The 27,439-nt window shown below is 41.0% G+C and overlaps 1 protein-coding gene across 1 annotated transcript; it reads left to right on the top strand.

Moving 5' to 3' along the window:
- On the top strand, positions 1 to 27,102 carry FAM180A (family with sequence similarity 180 member A). Its single transcript, XM_027668842.1, has 3 exons — positions 1 to 261; positions 23,494 to 23,594; positions 24,554 to 27,102. The coding sequence occupies exons 1-3, from the start codon at positions 186 to 188 to the stop codon at positions 24,893 to 24,895; spliced, it is 519 nt and encodes a 172-aa protein (XP_027524643.1). The 5' UTR covers positions 1 to 185; the 3' UTR covers positions 24,896 to 27,102.
- The last annotated feature ends 337 nt before the right edge of the window (positions 27,103 to 27,439 follow it).

Below are 27,439 nucleotides of genomic sequence, written 5' to 3'. Positions count from 1 at the left end.
ATCCCGAGGAGACTTGGTTTGGGAAAGGAGCTGCACACTGACTTCAGCTGTACTCAGAAGAACAGACAGGTTCTTCTTCAAAGGGGGAGGGGGAAAGGAAAAGCCATTATTTATTCCTGAAAAGAAAGGAGGTGGGAAATTAAAAAGCTACTATACAGCTAGACACACGTATTTTAAAGAGAAGGATGCTTTGGAAGACTTTGCTGCTGCTGCTGTTCTATTACAGTGCTCATGCCACTGTGACCCACAGATGGAGCAGAGGTAAGATTTAAACATGTAAAACTATTTAAGATAAAAATTTGACTTTGTAGCTTTGGTCTGAAATTATGCTGCATTATATCTGTGTATATATATACAGATATATACAGATATAGATATATAGTATATATATATACAATTTGTCCTTCCCAGCTCTGGTATTCTTTTTCTCCATTAAACAGGTCAGTTAAAATTATATATATATAAATAAAAAAAACACACATGAATAAGAGCAAAAAGCTAAAATGATATATGTATTCTACTATAATAAAACATCCCAAGAACCAAAATTACATTCTTGCACGTTTTCCTTTCTCTCTTTCTTCTCATTTTTCTCCTACATTAACAAAAATAAATTATGAAACTTTAAAGTAAAAGCCTTTGCAGTCACAGGTGGCATAATCTTCTCCTCTAACAGGAAGATACCTGGTAATAGTAAAGACATGAATGTCTACATTGTGTAAGGTGCCTGGGAATGCCTGCTACCCTACCCTGACAGACTAGCACACACAACATAAGGAAAGCCACTTCATGTGTTATCAGGCTTCAGCTGACAATATGACAATATATAGTTGTGACATATTTGTATTCCAGTGTGTGTGACAGTAACATATGGAATGTTTTGGGACTATTGGATTGCATTGAAGATGCTTGCTTAAAAGCTAGTGATGATGTCCTTTCCCTTTTTTGGTTTTATTCTCTCCTCTGGTATTTGGCATGCGTTCAGTAGCTGCTGGAACTGGAGAAAGGAAACACCTCCCAGAAGATTTCTTTGCTTCTGATATTGAGATTCACAGATATTTAAAGGCACCAGAGTGTGCTGAAAAAATAGAGCATTCAGATTCTCCCCTCCCCACTCCAATCTTCCCTGTCTTCCTCATTGCAGCTGGTACCTTTCTAGTCTGCTCTTTGGGTTTGGTTTTGATTTTGTGAGAGAGAGAATGGCTGAGTGAATTCATGAAGAGCTACACAATTTGGCTCAGGTTATATGAATTAATTAATTGTTCCTTGCAGTTAGTGGGAGCTCACTGACAGAGCAATGACCTGGGACTCACAATGGTGGGTTCTTTCCCCAGCTTTTCCACCAGCTTCTTGGATGATACTTCATGAGTCATTATACCTCCATGCACCTTACTTTTCTTTTCCTATATAATAGAGGAAATAACCCAAATTGTCATCATAAGATCCCTTAATTCTGTAGGTAAGAGTTTGTGTTCCAGGGACGACACACAAAAAGGTGAGGAAATCAGAACTAGATTTGTATATATTAAAAAACCCCCACAACCCTACCTTTTGGAAGAATGATGTCACCTTATCTAAGAAATAGAAAAAAAAAAAAAAGCGGTCATTTTCATGGAATAATCACTGTGCAATTTAAGGATGTCCTTCACTTTTGCTAACACATTTATTTTAATTAAACAACAACATCACAACCCTAAAAGGAATCCATGCAACTATTAAAGTCCAATTTTAATCGCCATGAATATTTAAAGAAAAACATCAGAACTCTATTTTGCCTTTTGGGAAAGAAGATTGTTTTCAAGCTGGAAGCTCTGGAGCTTGTTTTTGGAGACTTCAGAGGACTGAGAAAATTCATTCCCTGTTGCGATAAGGAGTTCAGTTTTCACAAATATTGTATGCAGATATTTGCTGAGGAGGAAACCAGATTTCTTTTCCACAGCTACTGGGACTATTCAGCTCTAAAGATGTTTTAGAGGCATGACTCCTTCAGCAATAACTACTTCAGAGAACCTGAACCAGCTCAACCAATCCCAACTGAATGTGCAATATTTAGAGAGGGCCAAAGCACTGTCCTAATTTTTGAATTGCTTAGAAACCTAAGATAAAATCTGAGTACTGAGATATAACACATCCTTCCATACACTTAGAGCTCTTCCCTCTCTCCACAAATGGCAACTGAGTCTTGTTTAGGTTAAACCTCAGTCGTTTAAGTCTTATCCAACTCCTGATCTGAGTTTTGCAATGAAAAAGCAAAGGCAGATCAACATCTGGATTGACGGAAATGAAAGACAGATCTGTGTATCTCTTCATAATGACTAGTAGTCCAAATTGTTTACAAAACAATAGATAAAGAGTCTTGCTGTAATTGCCAACAGTCATTGTTTGCAGTAGAAATGAACAGCCAATATTGGATACAACAAGGTCGAGCTTTAACCGTTTTTTCACTAGGAGGTACTGAGGGAGCTTTGGATCCCCAGCCCAATTGTTTAAGCTTTGGCTTAAGAAAAAGTCAGACATAAGAAAAGGTGAACATACTTGTGCTGACTAGTGACTAGGAACTCCAGACTGCCACCTCCCTTTTTCCCTTTGCTTAGAAGCATCAATGAATGGAAAAAAAACCCAACATTTTTGGTAGGAAAACAGAATGCTTTATTCTTTTCTTTCTCTTTTTTTTTATTTATTTTTTTTTTATTTATTCCTTCAGCCATTTGCATTAAAAATCTCACACACTCCTCAACCTGTCTAGATTGAACTGTGGACATTGGTCCAGAAGTCACAGGCAAAGCCTGGTGTCTGGGATGGACATGTTCAGAATAAAAAAGAAAAGATCCGGAGAGATGATGAAATAATTTTCTTGTCATCATCTCAAGTTTTCTTGAGCCTCTTGTAGGCTTAGCTGTATAGAAATAGCCTCTTGTGTTTTATGAAGCAGCTGTCTAGGGGAAAAAAAGGTAATATTAGATTTCTACTGTGTTATTCCCTATGCAATGGCACAGGTGAGGTCGTGTTAATTTCTTAAGGTTCCAAATAAGAATTCCAGATCTTAAGAGATGTTTTTGCTGGAGAAAAAAAAGAAACAAATCTTGTTTTTTGACAACAAAAATAAACAAACAAAAAACCCAAAGCAAAACCAAATCCACACATGCAGCTGTGGTAACCAGAGACAATGTCACTGCTTCCCACCCAGTTGCTTTCATCAAACTTCTTTGACAAGTACCAGTCCATTGGAGAGCAGAACTTAGCTTTATGAGCATTATAAGAATTGTTTGTTCCCTGAGGAGAAACCTTAAGGCAATCCTTATTAGCACATTTCATCTCAGCTGGCTGTAGTTTATGTGCTGTAAGGGCTGCCTGATTCTAATAAATGTCACACAAACAGTAGCATACTTGCTGTGTGGTTTACTCAGGGAGCGAAGATGCAGATTTCTTATAGTTGTGGCTTTTAGACAGTGGAGAAACAGTTGCAAGGGCAAGTGGACCCTTCAGTGGAGTCCGGAAACAGAGATGTTGAATAACTCAAAATAAGCAGGTAAAATGCTTTTCACCCATCAGTGAGAAAAGGATATATTAGCATCACTGAGGTTTCACGTTTCTGGAGAGTGTCTGTGCTGTGCCTTCCAGACCTCAAAAGCAGAATTACAGTCCCATCCAGATCTTTATGGATTATTTTCTACCCAGTCTCTAGTGGCTGGTGAAAGTCAAATGGCTGTTCCATAGCACCAGGGGAAACAGTTTGTTCTCCTCAAAGGATTTCTGCAGGAGTTACTTGGAAGAACAGGAGGTCCATCCTCCTTAATTTATCCACAACGATGCAAACTTTTAATATTTCGTCTAGGTTTGTGGTAACTTAGTTTGAGAGTTTGATGGAGCAGCTACTACATGAGCAACTTTTGCCCACTGCTTCTACCTGTGGGCTTTGCTACCGCGGGCTGGCAGCTCTCTGGTGCCAGGAGAGGGAAGACTATGTAGAAAGAAAGAGAGACTGGCTGTTGCTAAAAATTCAGATGGTATTTTTACAAGGAAGCAGTGTTTAGTATATTCTAATCTCTGTGACCATCTACTGTGTACCAGATTGCTGATCTTTGCTGTGTGTGCAAAGATTGTGCCTTGGAGTTTAGGGCATGCACTGCATTCCCACAGCTTTTCATCTTATTTGCCTCTCTTCCCCACTATATCTCATATTGCATCCTTACAGCCAGGCACTCCCTGCTCAAGCAACTTCTGGGATTCCACCACTGACAGTAACACATTTTTGGCTTGGACAGCACGAGCAAAGGAAATGTGGGCTGAACTCAGCATGTAATTGCAACACAAATAATCAAACACACATACACATACATGCCCAGCAGTCCCTAAGTATACCAGGTTATGGTCTGGGCTTATTTAGAACATCACAAGGTTTCCAGAGGTCTGATTCAAGTGTAAAACAAAATTACACCAGCTGGACCAGCTACCAGAACTTTTTCAAATGCAGCATCTATTCAACTTCCTTTAGTTTCTATAAAGTCATTGTTATCCAATTCTTAAAATATGTAGTGCAAGTGAAAGATGTGAAATGGTATGAAACAGAGCCAATTCTGTCTAAGCCTGGCTGTGTAAAGAATGTTACTTCTTATGGAGAAAACGCAGTATTTCCCTTTTCTCTGGCTCTTACGTGGTCACTTGGAAAATTGCCTCAACTGCCCCAACTTCCCTGCTTGTTGGGTCCATTCCAATGACCTCACTGAAGCTGCAAAATGATTGATCGAGCAGCAGCAGGGATTTTTCCCACGCATCCTGAATCTGTTCCATTAAATTCATCCAGTTCCTGGGAATGCAGGTTTGTAGGCTGGAGTCCCCTGATGCAAATTATTACTGCACCAAGTATCTCAACTGTACCTGTAAAGGAAGGAAGGTACTTCCTGAAGGGCTGCCTGGGATTGAAATTCAGAGGAATTAGTTTTGCATCTGGATGACTTGAAGAAGACAAATTATATACCTATGCTTTTACTTCCTAAATTCTTTTGCAAAGGGTTGTGTAAGAGATGAGCATAATTTTAAGTCACAGACCTAAAATTAGATCCATAAAAACCAAACCTTCCTACGCTGTAAGTAGTAGGAAGGAGGCATTAGAAGAATATTTTCTGCCTTTTAAAAGATTAGAAGAAAGGAAAGACAAAAATATGTTTTCAAGAAGGTCTGGAAAATATTTTAGAATTAATGAGCTAAGGAGGCAACTAAGTTATCTGTGTGGCACAATGGTGTATGGAGCAGAGATCATAGACCCAGAACTGAGGCAAGCTGCCTGTCATGCACATCTCAGGGTAGTACAGGGATTCTAGCTGGTGTGCCAGCAGGATGATAGCCATGTGCATGGCGTATGCCAAAGGGAATGAGCTCTTCCTTTCAGTGGGGATCACCTGGTTGGACCCAGTGCCACACTGATATTATCATACTGCTTCTGGCCCTGACATCTCTGCCCTATGATTTGTTATGCAGCACAGACAGAGACTTTCCATTCCCTGTGGCAGGTGCCTTGGGCATCAGCTGTGGTGACAGTCTGGAACTATCAAACAAAGTGATATTGGAGGAAGAGCAGAGAAAAGACTGAAGAAAGGCCTGAAAATAGGTTAGTTATTAGTGCCTAGTAAAGCTGCTTGGTGTTGCAAAAGGTAGCTGGAATATAACAGTCTCTGAATGGATTTAATCTCTGTAGGATAAATATCCAATAGGGTAGGGCTGCAACTGTAATCAAAGTCCTTTCTAGCATGTCCTGATTCCTCAAATACTCCATTAGGGGCAGGATTAATTAATTTAACCTGCGTGGAGGATGATCCCTGAATCAGAATTCACAGTGGGTACCTGAAAGACATACAAAGGATGCCTAAAAAAAAAAAATCAAAGTTTCTAATCTCTTCTAGGGCAATGATGCTAAACTGTGATGAGATCAGAGGGAGGATAGATTACAGAAGTTTCCACACTTTAGTTTAGATCATAGATGGATATTGTACTCTATAAAAGCAGTCATGCTGTTAGGAAGGAAGGATCTAAGTGATTCTGAGGCTTTATTCACCACAGGAAGCAGTGAAAAAATGGCTAAAGCTTACAGCTCATACAGTCATAAACTGGTTGGCAGAATCAAAATTTAAAAAGAGAGAGGAACTAGACAATTTTGAGGAAATCTGGGTAAGCAACAAGAGGAAGATTCTTTGATATGTACTAGGCTAAATGAGAATTATTTGCTGAAAGTAATGCCAGTAGAAACTTCTCAGTGATCCCAGTTCCATCCCAGTACTGAGGACTGGCAAGTCAGTAAGACATTTGCTGCAACTTTGGTAATTTTTGTTTAGAATTCCTGCATACTGTAGTGTCACATCTGTTTACCTCAGTCCCAGGTATTGAACTGTCATGGAATCTGGATTAGTTCACAAAGGTCCTCATGTCCCAGCTATAGTCCAGCTCAGAAGCACCTCCTGCCGTTCAAATCTCTCCTTACACTTTCACATGGAAATAGCTTCCTTCACCTTTCCTTTAACAACTGCCTCACTGCTGTTAGTGCATGCTGAGCAGCCAATGTTTTCTTCCAAAGGCAAAGCAGCTCTGTGATGAAAGAAATAACTCATGTACTCATTCACAGACTGTGAGTCCCCTCCTGATTGTCTTATACTGCTGGGCCTAGAGACGTCAGTAGTACCAGGCATTACGCGAACACACAGAACAAAAAATAATCTTTCCTTCTCCAAAGAACTTTCATTGTAATTTCAGTGTAATTTAGGAGAGGAAATGTTAGCATCCCTTTTCAATTGCGAGGCATGGAGTAATTCAATCACTTGCCCCAGATCTCTTCAGGATGACTGTGTGCATGTAGTCCTGTGTATTGTTAATACTTGCGATTATTTATTTTTTTTTTTAATTCTGTTTCTGAAGCATAAAGTGCTTTTCTCAGAGTAGATTGTGCCAAATTCAGCAGGAGTGTAATGACTTCTCAGGCAGAAAGAAATCCTGTCAGAAGCACTGAATAGTACAATCTAATTGAAAGGAAAGTCAGCAGGTCTTAATGAACATCATCAGCCTGCAGAGGCTCTGATTACCCAAATAGTGGCAGGCAAGATGTAAATTGCTGAGGTAAAACACTGAGTGTTGCAGCAATTAACTTTGCATGCAGTGCCTGTGCTCGGGTTCAAGGCAGGGCAGGACCCATAGGGCCAGCATAGGGTTCTGGAGGCAAACACTGGTGCTTGCCCTCAGGTACAGTTTGCACCCAGTTTGAACTGAGGCTCTGTGAAACTCTCCTTCTGCACCCTGGTGGCTCTGCTGAGGGGAGCTGAGTCCATCCAAGCTGAAGAGAAGGAAGCTTGATTCATGGACCTGCCTGCAGCAAAACAGGGAGCTGTGAGAGTGTCTTGGTTTGAAGTGGGCAAACCAGCCTGTTCCTTCCTTTAACTTTAGAAGCACTTAAATGTGCAAACCAGTATGGCAAAAGTCAACAGGAGCTTTTCTGCCCTCAGGAGTAAAGCCACAATCTCATCCATTATCTGGAATTTGGCTTCCTACAGTAACCCTAATTGTTAAAATCTTTCAGCCCAAACAAGTTATTTGTTGGCTAAAGGGTTTTTCAGCAAAATGGCACTGGCACTGATGAAGCTGATGCAGGTTGTCTATATAGATAGCTGATGCAGGGAAGCAGGGGGAAAGATATATCAAAGCATCATGAAAAGAAAAAGTAGCTTGAGGATACGCTGCAAGTAACACTTGTTATTTAACATGAACAAAAATCCCCAAGGGGACCATTGTCTGTGGGATTTTTTTCACCCACTGGAAGGAAGGAAAGCCAAGGAAGGGATCCTGTATGTCTCTATTGTCCCTGTGTCTCTCATTATACCAAAATCCTGTTCAATTTGGCTGTTGCTATGGCAGCTCTGTGATATATCCCCCACAGCATATTTGCTCATTCAGAGACATTAAACTAGCCCAACTCTGCACCACAAGTTGTGGGGCTATCTTACCTACTTAGTGACCAACGCTCAGTCAATAATTCCTTTTATCCTTCCTGAGATGCTCCAGGCTGCAGCAATAACCTGTCTACCCTTGTCTCTCTATCACAATGCTTGTGGCTGCATGAGCTCAGTGCTGGGCTTGAGACTAAGAAGAATGTGAGGAGAGAAGCAGAGTTAAATAAGCTCCAGTACTCCCAGTTTCCACAAACATTCCTTTCCTGTGGTGAAAGAGTATGTGGGGCCTTTCCTGGCCCAGTTTGCTGGTTAGGTTTGGCAGTGTCCCAGTTCCCCTGAGAGCGGCACGCATACCGCTCCTCCTCTGGCCGTTCCTCCCAAGCCACAGGAAAACAGGTCACCAGCCAGGAGCCAGGCTCCAAACCACTGCGTCTCTCTCTGCTCAGGAGGAGCCAGGTGGATAGCTGAAAAAAAGTTGCTGAGAAAGGGAAAAATAAGTTGTTCAAAGGTCAGAGGTTATTTGGGAAGAAATGGGACAGCAGACAGGCAATATTGTGCTGCAGTCTCATACTGGAGAACCGAAAGCCTTCTGTGATGTCTGCAGACCTGGCATGGCGTTAGGGAAGGAGAACATTTCAGTTAGGTTTTGCCTAATTGCAAAGAGAATAAACTGCACTTAACTGGATGTGGATATCTGCTCCAAGCCAGAACATCAGGATTTGATCTCCATCTATTTGGCAGGTAGTGGCATGCCACAAAAGGAGGGGATGCTTCTAATCTCTTCCCTGTCTTGGGAAGAATATAGACTTTCTAATCTAGCAGGGATAATTCGAGCCACAAAGAGGGAGACAGAGGCAAAGGCAAAAGACAGAGACGCTGAGAAATGATAGAGAAAAAGCTGGAGGTAAAAATGGCCAGTGGAAGAAAGTAGTATGAACAACAGGAAAAAGGAAGAGAAAGGAAGTGCAAAGAGAGAGAAAATGTGATAAATGTGAATGGGAAATATTAAACCACACATACTTTCTAGATTGGAGTAGCATTTGCTCCCTTGTCGGCATGGAATGCATCCCCATTTGAACCCACCCTTCAGCAGATGTCCATCTGTCACAGCTGGTCTTCATCTGTTTCTCAGGCTCATGGAATGGTTGCTTTTCTTTGGAGCTGCCATCGCCTTTTTCTCATATAAGCAGGACTTGAGTTTGCTTCTGGTCCCCACCAGCCTCTCAGCCCACCAGGATACTGAGAGACAGTAATCTGGGCAATTCACCTCCAATCGCATTATAAAGTTAAAGCTACTGTTACTGAATCATCAGTATGTCAAGATTTCTTCACTTTTTCTCTCCTCCCCTCCCTTCGATCTTTTAAACTGTGTGGATATGCAAAAAGACTCTTGCCGCTGCCCAAGAAGCGGCCTGTTTTATTCCACAGAAGCTGCAAGAAACTTACTGTTTTACAGGACTGTGGAGCTGCAGCATTTCCTATTTACATCAATCATAGTAAACAGTGCCACAGCTGCACAAGTCCCTGTTTCTCCCTATCAGTCCCTGGAGGAATGGAACAAGTTCTGAAAGCCCTCAGTTTCCTCTCTGTTTTTCATAATGCTCACAGCCACGACATTACATTTTTCTTTATGCCTGGCTCTGAAGAAACACGAAGTAAGTGTTTATTAAATTTATTTATTAAACACAGATTTTATGTCTGAAGGAACTGTTTGTATCTTAAGCCCCGTCTTAAAATAAATGACACTTAAGGCATTCTTCATTTTTTATTTGCTGCAATTATTCATGGCTTGGCACTGAACAAACTCCATTTCCAGTTAGACACTACTTGTGTTTAATATAATACAGCATGTGTTGAGTGAAACCATTCATTTGTCATAGTTGCAGCAACTTCTGGTTTTCTGGATTGCCATGTCAATTTGGCAGAAAGTTTTGGAAGGTAATCAATCTATTGATATAAATATATACACTGCTTGTTCTGTTGCTTTCTACCACCAGAGTTTTCAATAAACAGAGCTCAAAAGGAGCTAACCTACCTTTCCATGTACTTAGCAAATGTAAAACTCATTTGTGTCCTAACAAAGATACAAGGATAGAAAAGTATCCAAAGATTTTTCCACACTGAGCTTGCCCATAACTGGAATTAGATACAAGCAACAAAAATCAGATACAATCAGACACAGTTAGGCCCAAGTGGCAGAGGGCACTGTGTGACTGCTGTGTTGGGCTCTCCAGTAGAAGGAGGATGACACAGTGGTCCTGTTTACACACGGGATGTCTGGGAGAAGCCAGGGTGAAATGAATGGGCAAGAAGGTGTCTGAGTTCAGCTCAGAGGATTCCAATTTTGATGAACAGACTACAGATATCAGGTGTCCTCTGTCAGCCATCAAAACCAGCCAAAACCTGCTTTCAGACCCAGGCTTGGGGTTTTTAGCTGTGTTATCTAACCTTCCTGCCTTACTGTACCAGGTCACTGTCCTTCACTGTGCCCCTTCTCTCCCTAAAGCCAGTCCTACTGCACAGAGGGAAAACAGCAGCCACTTGGCTGAGGCTTGGGCAATGCTGCATTCTGAGGAAGGAGGAAATCCTTCAGGAATGCAGAGAGCGGGATTGACATGTTTAGCAATGGGACTGAGAAAGACAGGGTAGTCACAAGCTGGCAGTCACACAGACTGGGGACCAGTCTTGCCATGGTGCTGTAGTTCCCATGTTCACAGCAGGGAAATGCTGTGGGCTCCAGCTCATGAAGTTTGTCTTTAAAGAATCTACCTGGTATATAGTTAAGTGTAAGGGATACCATAAGAAATTGTGTTTCCCTAGAAAGGCACTCCTTTGCTAACCATAAATTGTATTTAGAGAGCAGGCTGCTGGTCATTTGCTGTGAATTTCTGGATGCCCTTCAAACCCTGAATGACTAACTGCATGTGCCGTAGATCATCCATCCAGCACACACCCAATTATGTCAGCCCTAATCTCTGGGCATGCTGTTCACAGCCAGTGTGGTCCAGCCAAAGTGAACATCAAAGCTGAACAACGTGCACTTATATTCTCCAAAGGAACATATGGGGACTCTTAAGCAAAATATCACCACCAAGGCAAAGAGCTCAGTTTCTACTTGCACAGATTTGGCAGTGAGGTAAATGGAACCAACTCGTCACATGTCTTAAATACTCCGTACCCCTCCCTTTCTATTTACATATTCAAAGATAGAAATGTGTATCATGTCCAGCTGGCTTTTCACACCTATCTATGATGTCTCCCGGGAGCTTTTCCCTCCTGGTTGAACTCATGCTGCCAACAAAGATGTAAACTGTCAGAGAAGCAAATTTATCACCCCTGATGCTTCTGTATATGAATGCTGCTGAACTCCAGGCTGGACCACAGCACCCCTGTCTCATTGAGTCCTTCTCATTGCAATTCAGCTTGGGAATTCAGTTGGGAGCAACTACTTGAACATAATGTGAGTTTGTTTATCTGTTTTCAAAGCCCAGTACATTTCCCCTTGGTGCTTTTGCTGACAAAGTAGTCCATGCATTATTTAGACAAAGATATAAATCACCTTCTGTGTCCCCCTCACAACAAATTAGAGCACTCACACCAGCCTGTCTCTGTAAGCCAATGCAATGGTTAGCAGCTACTAACCCAAGGAACTCAGCCATGACAAGCTAGTTTACATTCTGCTTCATCCTTAATCCTCAGCACTCAGAGGTCAAAACAGAAGTTAAAGATTACTTAGCATTTAGAAGTATAAACTGGGAGATAACTAGTCCCTTGCCTTACTTTGTGGCTGTGCTAAACATCAATCTACCCCTAAAAATGATTAGTTTGTTTTATTAGTGTGTTCCAGTATCTCAGACAATGATTAATATAACAAAAGGAAGTCATATGAGGATGATGTAAGATGGATATCAATAACATTCATAACCACGGGATTTCTATAAGCTTACCTGGGATATCGTCATCACTAACAAGCTGAGGAAGAGGTGTTATGCAGAATTTTGACATGATGAAGTCCAGTTTTTGCAAGGAGTGCTTCTGTAGGCACAACACAACAGACATCAGACTGACCAAAAAATTTTTCACTAGCAGCCTATACTGCTGCTAACCCATGAGTGTACACATGCTGGCAAAAACTTTTCTAAATAAGCCCATTTCAGTATGCAAACTTCAGAGTGTTTGGATTAGAAAGAAGAAAGCCCAAATCTAGAAAAAAACAGGATAAAATTTACAATGACTATCACATCGTCTTATCTAAAATGCTTTTTCACAGTAACAGTGTCTTCTTTACCAGTCCTCATGCAAAGAAGAGTTAAATCAAAGAATGAACTCCCCAGCTGGTTTCATTCAACAGCATGCTAGAGAATTTCACTGTAAATCAGGCCTTCCTCCCTATCTCCAAATTTATTCTTCCTAGATTTAGAGTATGAAGTCGTTAACATTTTTTCCTTAAACATTTACTTAGACTATTTTCCCATAAGCCAAATTCTGTTTCACAAGTTCAGCTCAAACGACTCCAGAAGAAGAGAAGGTATGTTAAGGAAGAAGAGCACGGAATCAAATACATGGGACAAATTGGCAGGATCCTCTTGGGCTGGGAGCCACTGAGAGATGGCACCTGTAGAGACAGGAACTGTAGCAGTGAAAGAAGTTGAGTTTTAAATTTCCATCAGTTTCAGGAGCAGCTCTCAGCATTTTGTGCCCTTCAGATCACAGAAAACAGGATATTTGGGTTATTTTGTTGGCTGTAAGATTTCTGTAACCCTGAATTTAACTTTCTTTTCTTCCTGTGGTCCCAAGTGTGCTGCTTTCACAGAACAGGGCTCTCTGTGACCTGGCTGCCTGCAGAGCAGCATCACAGGGGTGGTGGTGCCAGCTCAGGTCATCTGAGGACCTCATCTACAGTGTCCAGCAGCCTTTAGCAATTTGCGACATTAAAAGTTTTGGCAAGGCTTTCTGCATTTAATGGTGAATCCAGTTGTACGTCAGTCTCAGCTTTATTTCAGCAGACTGTGAAACCTGAAAGATCTAGGAATAGTCAGGTTTTAGAAGAGTATGAAATAATAATGAACAGTGGAAAAATGTCTGCTTTGTAAAATGAAAATCCCATATATGTGTGTGTGGAGCAGGGAAGGCAGTTACAAATATAATCCATTTTACCATTCACCCTTCATATTTCTTTGCTATGTTTATGGCAATATCACAAAGACTTGTCTTGGCCCATCATTACACCTGCGCAGATTGAAATCCACTGATTAGATTCTGTGGATGATTATCTTTGAGTTCCATTAATATTTTAGTATTATTTTCAAAGAGATGTGGAAATTACCATAATAGGGTCCAGACATTCATGCAAGTATTTTCTTGACAGAACACATGCCTTCTCATGCTGATCTTCACTCACCTCTCCAGGAGAAATGTGTGGTTCCCCTGATAATCACTCATGGATGGAAAGCTTTCCACCCTTCATGTTCTGTTCAGGTGGCAAAGCAACTGTACCAGCCCAGTTCAGAGACATATCCAAATCCATCTTCAGCTCTCAGTCACTTTCTCAGATTTTCTGTCTTTATCATGACTACTAGAAATCATTAAATGTTTTGAAAAGGTATTCCCTCCAAAAGTAACACATTTCCTTGCAAAAAGGACCAAGAATCCCTATACTTTTTGTTTACTGCGTAAGGCTGATTTATATACTTTCTCATTTAGCACATATTCATGTTATTAAGAAAACCAGCTGCAGGTGCACTGACATTTGAAACTCTGAACAGCTGGAAATGCAGCTGGGGTTTCCCTGCTTTTGAAGAACAAGTGAAATCCCAGAGGAGAGGAAGTATAAAACTGGGATTTATATATTCACTTCCTAACAGTTTATTTCAACTTGGATGGGGATTTGAAGAAAAACGGAAGACATTTCTGGTTGTTTCTAGAAGGGAAGGGAAAAGAAATGGTGAATATAATGTTTATTCCTCCTTAATTTTGAGCTGTGATGTTCATATATAGTGAGTATGAGGAATAGCTTGTTGTTCATATGTGTGGGTTTCATTGTGTTTCATGTTTCATGTGGGTGAGCAGTTCATATATGAGTAAAATAATAATAGTCAGCTATCAGTTCAGTGGCTGCTCCTAAATACACCATCAGACACTTAAGTTAACTTGCTAATTGAAAGCATTCACAGACGGCATAAGGGAATGGGTCCCCATCATTACTGAGCTGTCATGTGATGATGGAATAAATTTCCTACTGCTCCTTGATAGGTGTGTTCAAACTAGATCTTTGATTCCTTTCTCACCACCCAGTCTGGGAATAAATTTTACATACTCTTTGTGCCAGTTGAATGTACTCAGGTAAAAGTTCAGTGAGATGTAATCACAGAAGGGAAAGAAGTGTTTGGCAGCTAGTGTCCTGCAGATGACCCTCACTGCTAGCAGAAGCAATGACTACCCTAGTTGAGGTGGTCCTGCACAGAAAGGAGCTTTTGAGCCTGGTGGTTAGATAAAGGATGTGTAGGCAGGAGGAGGGTCTTCTGCTTTTCCTAACTGTGGCTGATTTTTATCTTTATGTCATCTGAGAACTGGAATCAGCATCACATATGCTAAGAACAGTTAGACTGCACTTGCACTGTGAGTTTCTCACATGCAGAAGTGCTGCTGGCCTCACAGATGTGATGTGGAATGAGGCTGCTAAAATCTATCGCTCTTTTTTTGGTTTGCTTTTTCCCTGTATTAGTGACCAGACAGATTCCTGGCTTAGCTGACTGTGTGGCCACACAAAGCAAGTCAGTACAAAGGGAAGGAGGGAAAACCTCCCTGCAGGCAGGCGTGCTGGACTGCCCCTTGCAGCTACAGCTGTGATTAGGTCAGACTCAGCAAAACCCTAGCTATGCAGTCACCTCTGCCTGCCAGGAAACACAACCATTCTTAACTACTGGACACCTCTTTTCTTGTGCTCAGTGACTCAGCTCTGAGGAAATATGTACCTTGGAGATGGTGCAAGGCCCAAGCCCGTTCCTTTGGGATCTGTGTTGCTAATATAAAAAGGGCAGAGTACTGGAGAGAGTGATTTGGTTTTGAAGGACTTTCCTTTCAGAGCAGCAGTAGCACGATGCAGAAACCTCTCGGAGCTGCTACAGCTCTGTCTTTTCCCATGAAGCAGAGCTCAGATTTTCATTGCTCTTGCTCCCTTGTTCAACAGTAGAGTCATCCACTTCACTCAGCTCCTAGGGCCCTTTCCCACAGCTCAGAACCAAAACACATGCACACCACTGTATTCCTTCCTTCACTCACTCACTCCCTTCTCTGCTGCTTCCTGGGAGAAATGGAAGTAGATTGGATCACCATTATATCCCTTCACTTGTTCACTTGTACAAAAAAATTTCAAATGCATCTAATTAAGACTCCTTTGTGCCTTCACCTTGTGTAAGGGCTGTTGTGAGCAGTACAAATAGGGAAGGAGAGGTGGCTCTGCGATGAAGACAGGGATATAAAACACTGGTCCATTTCCCAACTCTGCCTGAAATTTATTGTGTTAGCAAAATTGCTTATAGCCTATGGATTAAATCTGTGGAACAGAGTTGATATTTCCTTTCTTTATTGCTGCCTTTCACTCATGCAGTTTTCGTCATAGTCTATCCCCAGTTTGTGGTAAAGTGGCAGTAAACTGAAGGACAACAATATATTTTGTTTACTCCTTCTTTCCTTCAGTTTGTCTATGTGCATTTTTTTCTTTCCACACCTTCTGCAGCAGCTTTACTCCAGCATGTTAAAGGCCTCTCCTGGCTAACTGGAACATTTTTTTTATATGCATAAATAATTCCAGGTAGAGACCCCTCCTTATGACCAAGGGAAGAATAAATAACAGTATACATTGCTCCAAGCTGGGAACAGGTGAAAATGCTGCATAATGGAAATTTTATATGAGGGAATAAATTCTCAGACCATTTTAGTTAGTTGATGCTAGTAATATCTTTGAAACCATTTTACTTAAATCATAAATGAAAATACTCTCTGCCTCTCATAAGCATGGGCTCAGAAACACCATTTACATCTCTAGTAATATCCATTTCTGTAAACAAAAGGAGTTTTTGGTATTTCTAATACACCTTTACATTTCTACTTGTGCTAAGTAGTTAGAAAAGTTATTACCACTCTAGTTTTTTATATGAAAACTCTGTTGCACTTTAATCTGATCTCACAGATCTCAGGACATTTATAAAGTTAGAAGTGTATGTTGGAGTGGGTTCTGTTTTATGTGACTGAGACACTCTTTCAGAATATGTGTATTTCTTAAAAAAGAGATAAATTAGTAAAAAATAACTTAGTTTGAAAAAACAGATTATATATTGCACTATGGGATTGAATACAATATGCTATTAATTCTTGGTGTTTAAAACTGATTTTTTTCTAAGAACAGTATTGCCTGTTGCCAACTTTTATAGGGAGATCTACTTCCTGCATCCTTATTGACAAAGCTTAGATTTTCTTTTAAACATTTTTTTTTAATAACTTAAGAGGATACTGATGTCTATAGTCACTTTTAACCAGCAGTCAGGAATAAAGAGAGGCCATTGTCACTATTAAGTTTAATTTTAGGAGCTAAGATAGCAAGGATATGAAGCTGAAAGTAAAAAGGGGCAAATTCTCTTGGCAGCTACTTTTAAACATGTGCTAGTTCATGTTGGTTTGTAATTAAAACATTTTCTCCATCTCACTACTGTGTTCTCCTAAGGGGCATTGGGATTTAATCTCCCAATAATGGAGATTTAAATGTATTAAAGTTGGAATGCACAAGTCTTTGCATTGCACTCGTTGTCATGGGAGCGACTTATGTGAGTAACCACAATTCCAGATACAAGTTTCAGATGCTGGGCTATCGCACTGCAGTACTTTTCCTTGCCCCTTTTGTGTGTGTTTCTCCTCTTTATTCCTATTATTTTTCCTCCAGCTTCCCACTCTTCTAGTTTCCCCTGTGCTAGGGCAAAGCATTCAATCATTTCTAGTATAGTGGTTTTGATACAGAAGAGCTAAATCTGGTTCTGCCCTGGCAACAGTTGCAGGCCAGGACAGTATAAACACATTGCAGATGGTGAAGATGCACCCTACTGGGGATGAGGCAAGTACAGGGCAAGTAGAATGCATAAAACACATTATCATTTCATAATATGGCCCTTTTTGTGATGTACATTACTACTTTCACTGCCCACCACACACTTCTCAGAGGTCAACATCCCTTCACCCTGGAGAAAGTGATGCTTTTGGTACCACTGCAGAATGGTAAGGACAGGTATTTCACAGTTAGCCTGCAACAGTAAATGGGGGATAGTGAGTTGTTACTCTAGCAATGAAGCAACTCAGCATGGACCCACCAAAGAGTCATCTGACAGAAATAAAACCCTCTATGTATAAAATTCTGGTCTCTATGTAAGCCCTCAGAAGCAAGATTATTGATGAAGAACATGAAACAAAAGATTTTTTCAGGTGTATGCAAATTATGACACTCATGTCCTCTTCTCTTCTGTGGTGCATGGTCAAGGAGAGTTCCCAACAATGCTTCCTGGACAGTGTTAGAGAATCACAGAATCACAGAGTGGGTCAGGTTGGAAGGGGAAGGGACCACAGTGAGTCAGTTGATCCAACCTCCCTGCTCAAGAATGGTCTTCTGAGAACACATTGCACAGATTTGCATCCAGAAGGTTCTTAAATATCTCCAGTGAGGGAGATTCCACAACCTCTCTAAGCAATCTGTTCCAGTGCATGGTCACCCACACAGTAAAGAATCCCTTTGTGAGCATTTCAGGCATTTGCCCTAAGATCCAAACAATGACTTCTAGGAACTGCCCAGCAGTTTCTGCAGGAAAATAGCTTCAGTCAGCCTAGATCACTCATAATTTTTGCATGGCATTAATTATAATGGCTGCTGTGTCTGCCTATACAATCGCTTTGTGGACAGTGCTGGGTTTGTTTTCTTAGGCAAAAGCTTGAATTCACCTTGAAAATCATCTTCATCTTTCAAAGAAGTCAGTGCTAGTGAGAAAATCTGTCACCAAGTTATCACCAAATGTCTTTTTAGTGTAAATTCCAGGTAGACTAGAGAAAAATGTCGTGACACAAGGAAAATTTTCAGCTCATGAGTAGAACCAGGATATGCTATAGGCTGACTAGCATCAAGCTTAAAACGGTTGTGCATATGGCCTAGGAGATGGATTTTTTAACTTTTGTAGAAGCTGGCACAGAAAAAAAAAAGGGTAAGCATTGTCACGGATGTTTTATATTTACTTTTCTAGACATGTGATGTTTGGGCTAGGAAAAAAATCACTCCACTGGAGTATAATTCAAATGCTGTTTTTCTGGGCTTGTTATAGGGCAGAGCAAAACAACAATAGACAATGAATTTATACTAAAATATTTTCCATATCTTACCATGCCTTCATGAACAATAACCTGTGAAGTTTATGTTTTCCTTTCATTTAGGGTGAGTATGCATATTTGTTTTCATGCATAAAGGCACTCACAGCACTGAAATAAACACTTTTATTCCCTGTTTTACCAGTAAGATAAAGCCAAATAGGGAGAAATTGCTTTTATTATAATTTTGGATTCACTAACTTCTTTCTATTGAGGTCAAGGAGTCCTGTCTTCAAAAGGTTTGGGTGGGAAAGAAAAACTTTTTCTGTGATGGACCAAGCTGGATGTACTGCTAAGCTGGTGGCAGTTTCTCACTTCTAAGGGGTGGCTGGGAGCTTGTAGTAAAAAGTCAGTTGTGGTGGTCTATGAGGACATGGTTTTGCAGACCCCTCTTAATTCCTGTAACAGCTGCTGGAGAATACATAAAAGAGTTTCAGAGATCACTGGTCCTTTTTAGGTCCATCACGGAACAGGAACTTCTGGTGCTTGTGTGGTCACTCCCTTCTTGTACTCCCAGAAAAAGAGGACTGGTCCCAGAAAGCCAGTGATGACCAAAGAAATTATTTTCATGCTTGGTAATCTAAGACATGAGCTGCAACTGCAGCCTGATGACTGAATTTTGCTCATAGGACAACTCCAACTGGACCACTGCCCTTCCCTATGCCTACAAGGGACTCTCATTTTTTGGTTGCAGGGAATCAGAAGTTTTGGTTCACAAGTCCTTGTTCCTCTGCTCCTTCTGTCCTTCATGAAAGGGGTCCCTCTGAAGCAATGAGATAGCCCTTTTCCATGCCCATGATGGCAATCAAAAAAATTCTTGCTGAGTCACAACCCCAGTTAAACTGTGTTCGTGTCCGAGAGCCCCAGGGAGCTGTATGAGCTTTGGAGCAATGGTCTGCGTGGGGCCCAATTCACCCCTCATACTTTTTCAAAGGCTTCATACCTTTTCACAGGGGAAGAAAAGGGCACTGGTGATGCACAAATAACTGAGCACTCCTGCAGCTATGCTCTGTACTTATTGAACAAACACATCACAGGCAGCAACTGGGAAATCATGAGCAGGTGTATGAACTGGAAAGCAAAACTAAACATCTGTACCCTCAGCAATGAAACTGCATGGAAAACCTGGGAGAGGATCACAAATATTTACCACATGGCTAATGACATACAGAAAATTCTGGCAGAGTTCTTAAGAAAGATGAAAAAACCTCTAAAATAAAGCTTCTGTCAGCCTCAAAGGTGATATTATATTTAAACCATACAGATGCATTAGATTAATAGTTAGAAGCAAGTCAACAAGTTGGGAAACACGGCTAGAGCTTTTGTTTAAAAACACAGATAGTCCTGAGGGAGAGTGGAATTGAGTCAACAGAGTTGTAGGAGACTGGACGGGCTCCTGCAGTAAGCGGTTCAGAAAATAGGAACTTCTGAGCCACATTTTGACAGGTACTTTTAACTACCCTTAGGACTAGACTTGTAGGCTGCCCACCATCTTCAGGCAGAGGCAGTGCTGCACTCCAGGGCACAGGATGAGGCCATTCCAGGTCAGGCAGGTAGGCTTGGAGTGGATGGTTGTCCTCAGGCACACTGCACTCTCTAATCCACCTCCAGCCCTCAGCTGGGCAGCAAGGGAGGTCAGATCAAGGGCAACTCTCAAGGCCCCAGTGAAGGAGGGATTTAGAAGACGATGAGCCTGGCAGTACACAGATATAGAATAGAAAATGTTTTCGGTAAGGATAATCAAAACCTTACTTTTCCTACCTCATATCTGCGAGTCATAAGCTTTTTGTTACGTGACTGATCAGCCCTGACAGAAGCATCTGCATTGGAGATGTCTTGACACATTTGTAAGAGAAGTATAAACAATAAATCAATAGGAGACTCTCCACTGACTTCAGAGATCACTGGGTTGGGCTTTCTCTATCAATATCAATTAGGGATCTCTGCTGCTTAGATGTTCATGGCTACTGCCATTGAAACAAATGGCTGCAACATCAACATAAAATGATACATAGCTCTGCATCTTCCTATGAAATAATTGTTTGATAGCATCACAGGGAACTCCCTTGGGGAAGAAAATAGTAAATATTTGGTAAATACAGTAATACTCCCCTGCTGTTCTTTGATGCTGCCCAGACAACTCATGTCAGAGATGGAAATAAATGCAAGAAAAAGTAAACGTCAGCAGAAACTTCTCAAATGGAATTTGCAATCACTAAATGCAGAAACTGCAAATCTTTCTATTTCTCAGCTTTTGTGCTTAACTAACATTTGTGTTAAGTCAGTATCATGAAAATCAGAGAGTTCTTGCTCTAAATGTTCATGCAGTCTTTGAGGAACTCATGAATTCATGGAGACGACTATGGAGGGGGTGATGGTGGAAGGATTTCTGTGCAGGAAGAGATAGAAAGGGTAGGTCTGAAATAAAATGCAGATCAGGAAAATTAAATTACCATGACAAATATAAATGAGTTCCGAAAGACTTTCTGAGTGGAGTCTCTAAGAACTGTAACAAAGTTTAATATGTTTTGGGAACAAGATAATGAGAAGAGGGAATCAGTGCTAGCCTGGTCCCTACAGAGGATGGCCTGATTCTGATATACAAACAGAGTCCTTTCTCATAATAGAGAAGTTCAAACTCTTATCCCTCTGAATCTCTGAACCTAATCTATGTTATCCTGGGAACAGCAGGGTAGGAAAACCCTTCTGCTTTCTAAGGCACTACCTGTGATTCAGCAAGTAGGCCAGTACTAAATCGATAATATGGCATTTGTTTTTGTGGGAGTCCTTCACTGAGGCTTTTCTGGGTGAGCGATGATGGGCTGAATCTAATGACTCCCAGCTCAGCTCCATGTGGAATTCCACATGGGAATCTGTACTTGGACTGCAATTTAAAAGCAATCAATGTGATGACAATAAGCACAACAGCACCGAAGGAAGATGCCACAGACACTTTTGCCAAGACTCAGAGGATATCTGAGATGTAAACCATCTGTATATGTAGAGGTGCTCTGTGCTCTGAGTCTGTTTTCACTGAAAGGGCATCTAAAAGAGATGAAAATGAATAGTCATCATTATGGACTGGATTTCTTCCAGCTGCTTAGTAATTAGAGTTTTAATTGCCCAGTAATAAAAGTTTTAATTACTCAGCAATTAGTTCTTGAAGTTTCAAGTTCTTCACATGCACTCAATTGCGTTCATGAACTGTCAAGAGCAAAAGATGGAGTAGCTGCTGCCAAGCTCTGAGCTCTGAGCAAGAGGAGTAAACATCAGAGATGGAGCAGCAGCAGCAAGTGGGCATAGCCCCAGTGGCCAGTCAGGCAAACACTCTCACAGAGCAGAGCCTGCAGGCAGCTTGTGACCTTTCCCAAACCCACCCCTTCCTCAGCTGGGCCAGACGAGGTTCTTGGCTGGTAAAGGCATCCTGCTGGCTGAGGAAAGGATACTGCAGAGACCGAGTCCATTAAGTCTCTGTTCCTTCTCCTGGTGCATTCATTCCTTCAGGCTTTTAGTCACATACCCTGCAAGTACTATTCAGTTATCATAAATAAGTTTTAAGCTAAACTCACATGGATCGAATAGGAAGCAGCTAGCTCTGTAGGTGTCCTATCAAAATGCAGAGTCTAGAAGGAACTGCATATTTGTGATCTGCTTGGGTAACCAAAGAGGCAAATTGTCTGACAAACCATGTAGTCAGAGAGCAGGGACAACCTTTCCATAAAATAATTACAGTTGCTCCAGCTTTCTTTTTCATGCCCAGCGGAGAGAGTTTTAAATGATGTTCAGGTTTTCTACAGGCAGCATGCAAAATCCATCACAAGAACTTTGGCAAAACAGGACTAAATTGATCTAGTAAAAATATTTCATGGAAAAAAAAAGCTGGTAGAGGAAGGGCGGGGTGAAACTTTTCAGAAATTCAAAGGAAGCTGCATGTTCTATTAGATGTTACTCATAATTGTAGAAATCTAATTTTTGAAGAGAGAATCATAATGTGTTTGAAAAGGTGGGAGTTTTCTTTCCTTGTTTGTTACACTGGCTTCCAAATTTATCTATTGGTAAACAAGAGTTAAAGTGGAGATGTGAAGTTTTTGGGGAAACATACCAATAGTCACATAAGCATGGATTTGAAAAAACCCTTCCTATTCCTAAGTATTAGAAAAAATTGAACAAATTCAAATTATGATTACCTAAACATCAACATCTAAATAATATACACATAGCATGAAACAAAACAGAGTTTTCCCCCTCTACTCTGAAAGGGAGGAACTTAGACCTTTTAACAGCACCTGGTTACATGGTTAGCAACCTGGTTAGCAACTCAAAGCATTTAGGTCATCCCTAATGTAGTGTCAGATATTTTCAGTGCTCCGGGCTATACAGGTCATTGATTCCACAAATGCTGTACTTCACTGGGGTGCTGATTTCAGGGACTATACATATGTTTGCTCTCTCATTTCCCTGAGACAGTATCTGTAGTACGCTTCACAATGGTGAATAAATACCTGATCATAGCAGATTGTTTTTTCTAACAATAGAACACTGTGAAGTATTAAAGTCATAATAAACTGGGATTCATCTTATTGAATGTAGCTGTCTTGTCTAAGTTGGTAACAGGTTCAGTACATAGATGCAGACATCTGGGTGAATCACTCCTTCCAAATTTAAATGTCCAGGACAGATGAGGTAATTATTCCCTGGTGGAGCTTTCTCTATTAAATAAGGAAGGACAATTCTTAGACAATTGAAACCCAGTGCAATGTAGAGTCTCAGAAGGAGAATGGACTGAAGAAAATAGGCTTTGTTGAGTGCCAGTATTGATTTCCCCTTGCACATCCAGGAAAAGGACATGTATTTCAGACAATGTTTATGTTGTAGTTATCATTATTCCTTTCACCTCCAAGGCTGCAACTCAGAGTCCCAGGTTTGGATAATAAACCATTCTGTGTTAGACACCACATAGATATAGGACAAACAGCTAAGCTCCATCTCTAGTAGGTTAGAGTCAAAGCAGTCCATGCCATGCATTTTATTTACAGTGAGAAGTCATATTGTACAGTAAGTCTTTGCAACAGGCAGTTCTTTGGTTGACTCCTATTGAAAAGTGCTTCCTCTTTTCAGTGTTTGGCACCTTATGGAACGTCTCTTTTCTATTATTATTTTCCAGCTATGCTTTTCCCAGCTGCTCAGCGAGTCAAGAGGTCCTCAGCTGCCTTCCTTAACCCAGTGTTACAAAACTCACTGGAAGATGTGGTCCTGCTTTACGAGGTTCAGTATGTGGGAGCAGATGGTACCTTAAGCCTTAACCAAGACCGGGGTTACTTTCCACACTGGGGTTACTTTCCATACTGGGGTTATCCATTACCTTGTCTTCATGTCACTTTTACTCACCCCAGAAGTAAACCCACTGCTGACTGTGTGATAGATCACCACAAGGGAGAGAACAGACATATACATATGTGACAATCTCAGTTCTTCGAGCATTTAAGCAGGCAGCAGTTGCCTGCTGTACCTCAAATTTGATTTCTAGCTCACCAACAGGCAAAGTGAAAACCAGAGCAAAAGGCTTTCCACTGAAATGTACTTTCTTCCAGAACAGTTGCATATTAAAAACAAAGCACATTTAAATTCTTTGGTCTAGGTCTCAGTCACAAATTATTAAGGCTACAAGTATCAGTAACTGCAAAGTAATCCCAAGGGCATGACTGTTTTCACTTCGAAACAATTCAGGTCCCCCCTTTGACAGCAGTGGGGACTGCAATCTGTAAATGACAGTCTGGTCATATGGTTAGCTAAGGGAAAGTGGCCCACCTGAAGAAGGTGCATGGGTCAAATCTGTCTATCCCACACCTTGAGAAAATGGGATTGGATGTCCAAAGAGGGGAGTTGGGCTGGGAAGCTACTGATGTGCTTTCTCACACAGAACTAGGCTATCCGCAGCAGGGTGCCAGCAGCAACCCTTACCTGTTTTGATCAACAGAAGAGGACCTGCTTTTTCCTTTTCCTCTTTCCTTTTCCCCATGGGTTATCTCTAATTTTCCTAGGTAGGTAACACAGGAGTCCAGTTTTCACATAGAAACTTTATGGTCTGCCCAACCTCCAGCCAGTGCAATTGTCTCGATTTGACATAAATTAAAGACCTAAGGACATGTTGTTAATACACATTTACTCTGCCTAGAATTTCTTGGAGAAAATAAATAGCTTTCTGTGCTCTGATTTTGTACCAGTTTCTTTTAGCTGAGCTTGACATTGACAGAGGTCAGAGGATCTCCATCAAAGATGAGGAGCTCGCTTCACTGAGGAAGGCTGCTGAGTTTGACACCATCTGCAATGAAATTATCCCCAAGAGCATCACAGAGATCCGCAGGCTGAGTAGCATGCTGTCTTCCTACCCAAGGGTCCTCAAGAAAGAAGACTTTGAAAGGACAGTGCTGACCATGGTCTATACAGCCTACAGAGCTGCTCAGTCCCAAGGACACCAGAAAGACGTTTGGGCTCAATCCTTCGTCAGTCTTTACAAAGCCCTGAAGCACGACTTGATGTTCCCATACAACAAACAGCCATCCTAGTGGGAGACTAGATGCAACAGCAACTCAGCCACCTCTTTTGGTTGATAATGGACACATGTAGCACGTCCACCACTTTATTCCGTAAAGAATTTAATAGCCTGCTCTGTGAAAGATTATTTGTTTTCTAGCTCCCTCTTGTGGAATCCACCTTATAGTTCCATTTTAAATGGTGCAAAATGTCCAGTCCTGAGAATTCAATTTTTGTGCTGGCTTGGAGGCATATTCTAGGACAAGCAAAGACGTGAGTCTGGGGTACACCCAGATAAACCCTTGTTTCATCCTTTAGATTTCCTAAAAACAATATCTAAGTACACTGTGCTAATGCTCACATCCCTATGTGTAAGTGCTGGAGAGTGTTGCTTTCCTAGCTAGGGAAACAAGTTCATGTTTTGACTGGCCAGTAAAAGAAAACTTTAAATAGATGCAAAGGCCCTCTGTAAAAAGAAGAGGTTTCATAACTGTCAGGCTTCAGAAATTATGCCATATATTATTCATTCCAAATGTTCTTGTAAATAAGCACTCTCTGATTCACTTCATTTGGCTGAGCCAGTTTTTAATTGCAATAACATTTGCGGAAGACAAAGGACATTGTGAACACCAGCAGCAAACAAAGCCTCTGAACGTATTCCCTGCTTCCTAGAGCTGCCCTCCCAAACAGTCTGCAATTATTCTTTCATTATTTGCACATAGTTTTGCTTCTGCTGCTTGGTTTTTTTTGAAAGGAATTTGTTCGTGGTGGAATCAAAGGCAAGACAAAGGTCCTATTTAATTTAATAAACGACACGTTTTCCTGGTTCTGTCACTTGAACGTAGGTCATCTAAACCCATGCTTCAGAATCCTACTGAGGCAAGGGAGGAAGGTGCATTGAAACATACCTGGTGCTGAATTTAGCACTGTGGCTCGGTTTTGTTTTTTTTTTTTAATAGTAAATTGTATATTCGAGTATGTGTGTGTGCGTGTATTTCTGTGTATGTTCATGCATCTGTGCACACATAGGTGCTGAGTATGTAGAAGAATCCTAAATTGTTCAGTCAGGGAAAAATTGCATCTGACCACTTAGCAGAAATGCTATTTATCAATTCAGTGGTGTGAATTATGTGTTTGGGAGCAGCAAAAGCAAAAATTGTAGAAATAGTGTAACTGATTTTAATAAACTCCCAAACAAATCATGGACAGAAAATAGACAAAAAAATAACATATATGTTGTCAGACAGATGGCTAACTATTAAAAATCCAAACTCTTCTAAATGAAATCCCCTAATTTTTGTGCAGAAGTGATACAAACTCTGTTTTTCTATTGAAATTAATGATGCTTCTACTCCCAGACCATGGGAAAACTGCTAAACATTTATTTTATTCTTTCATACCATCCTTCTCTATCTCTCTACTGGCAAAATGTTTTAAGAATACAGGCCCAAATCACAAATCCCTGAGGCTGTAGAAGAGACCTGAAGATTCCAGCCCGAGTTCTGAATCATGTTTAAGTGCTTTTGCATCACTTGAGCAAACAGAATTAATTCTACCGTGTCCCTTGACAGGCGTACTTCAAGGACTGGAGCCGAAAAATATCTATCCAGCACCACCTTGTTGCAGCAAACAGCAAATAGCACAAGCAGTCAGAGTACACTGGGTTTGGCAATCATGTGGGAATGTGGAACCACAGCAGCCTTAGGGGCAGTCTGTCCATGGCATTAGCAGCTGGACAAAGGGCTTTTAAACGACAGAGTCAGTCTTGTTCCTCCCAGGAGTTTCTGTATTTGTGTGTATGGTCGTGCACATCCGCATTTAGACTCACATATGTGTAGGTGCACTTTTATACCTGAAGAGTTTTGTTGGCCATCTTCAAAGTCTGTCTGGTATATGGCAAGAGAAACCAAAAACCTCAATTATAAAGCTATGGGCCACAAATGTCTCCATCTTCTCTACTTGCACACACAGCCTGGCTTTCACAAAGCAGACTTGCACTACAGTCCTCATGCCCTTTAAGCCCTGAGCTTTAACACTGATGATCTGTTTGTGTTCTCTTCCCCCACCATGCTTTATAAACACATAGAGGGGAAATGGCTACTGCTTTTCCAGCTCTGCTTCTTAGCTCCCTGAAGCACCACTTGCCAGAAGAGCCTGGAACCAGGGCAATTTATAAATCCCTTACAGCCAATTACTCCAAGTCTGCAAAAATAATAAGAAAGAGAACTAAAGCAAATATTAATTGCTGGCAGTCACCATTCAGAGAAATGAATGGTAACCATACCCAGCCACGCTCCTTACCCCACAAAAGGACTGTCTAGCAGTCAGAGTTTACTCATCATACAATATCCCATAGAAAAGAATTACAGATAATTTTTACTATCTTATAATTCCCTATGGCATACCTAGTAAGGTTACTGTACCTTACAAATTGGTAACCCGAAGCCTTTATCTCCTCAATAGAAAATAAAGGTTTTATGAGTTTATTTCCCTCCTCCCTTTACTGTGTGTAATGTAAGAAAAAGATTTATTCCTTGGGAATGTGCTTGGACTGCCCAGGTTAATTTAACAGAGAC

Source organism: Corapipo altera, unplaced genomic scaffold (assembly GCF_003945725.1).
Source record: "Corapipo altera isolate COAL_440 unplaced genomic scaffold, ASM394572v1 1, whole genome shotgun sequence".
NCBI lineage: Eukaryota > Metazoa > Chordata > Aves > Passeriformes > Pipridae > Corapipo > Corapipo altera.
This window is presented reverse-complemented; position numbering and strand designations above follow the sequence as displayed.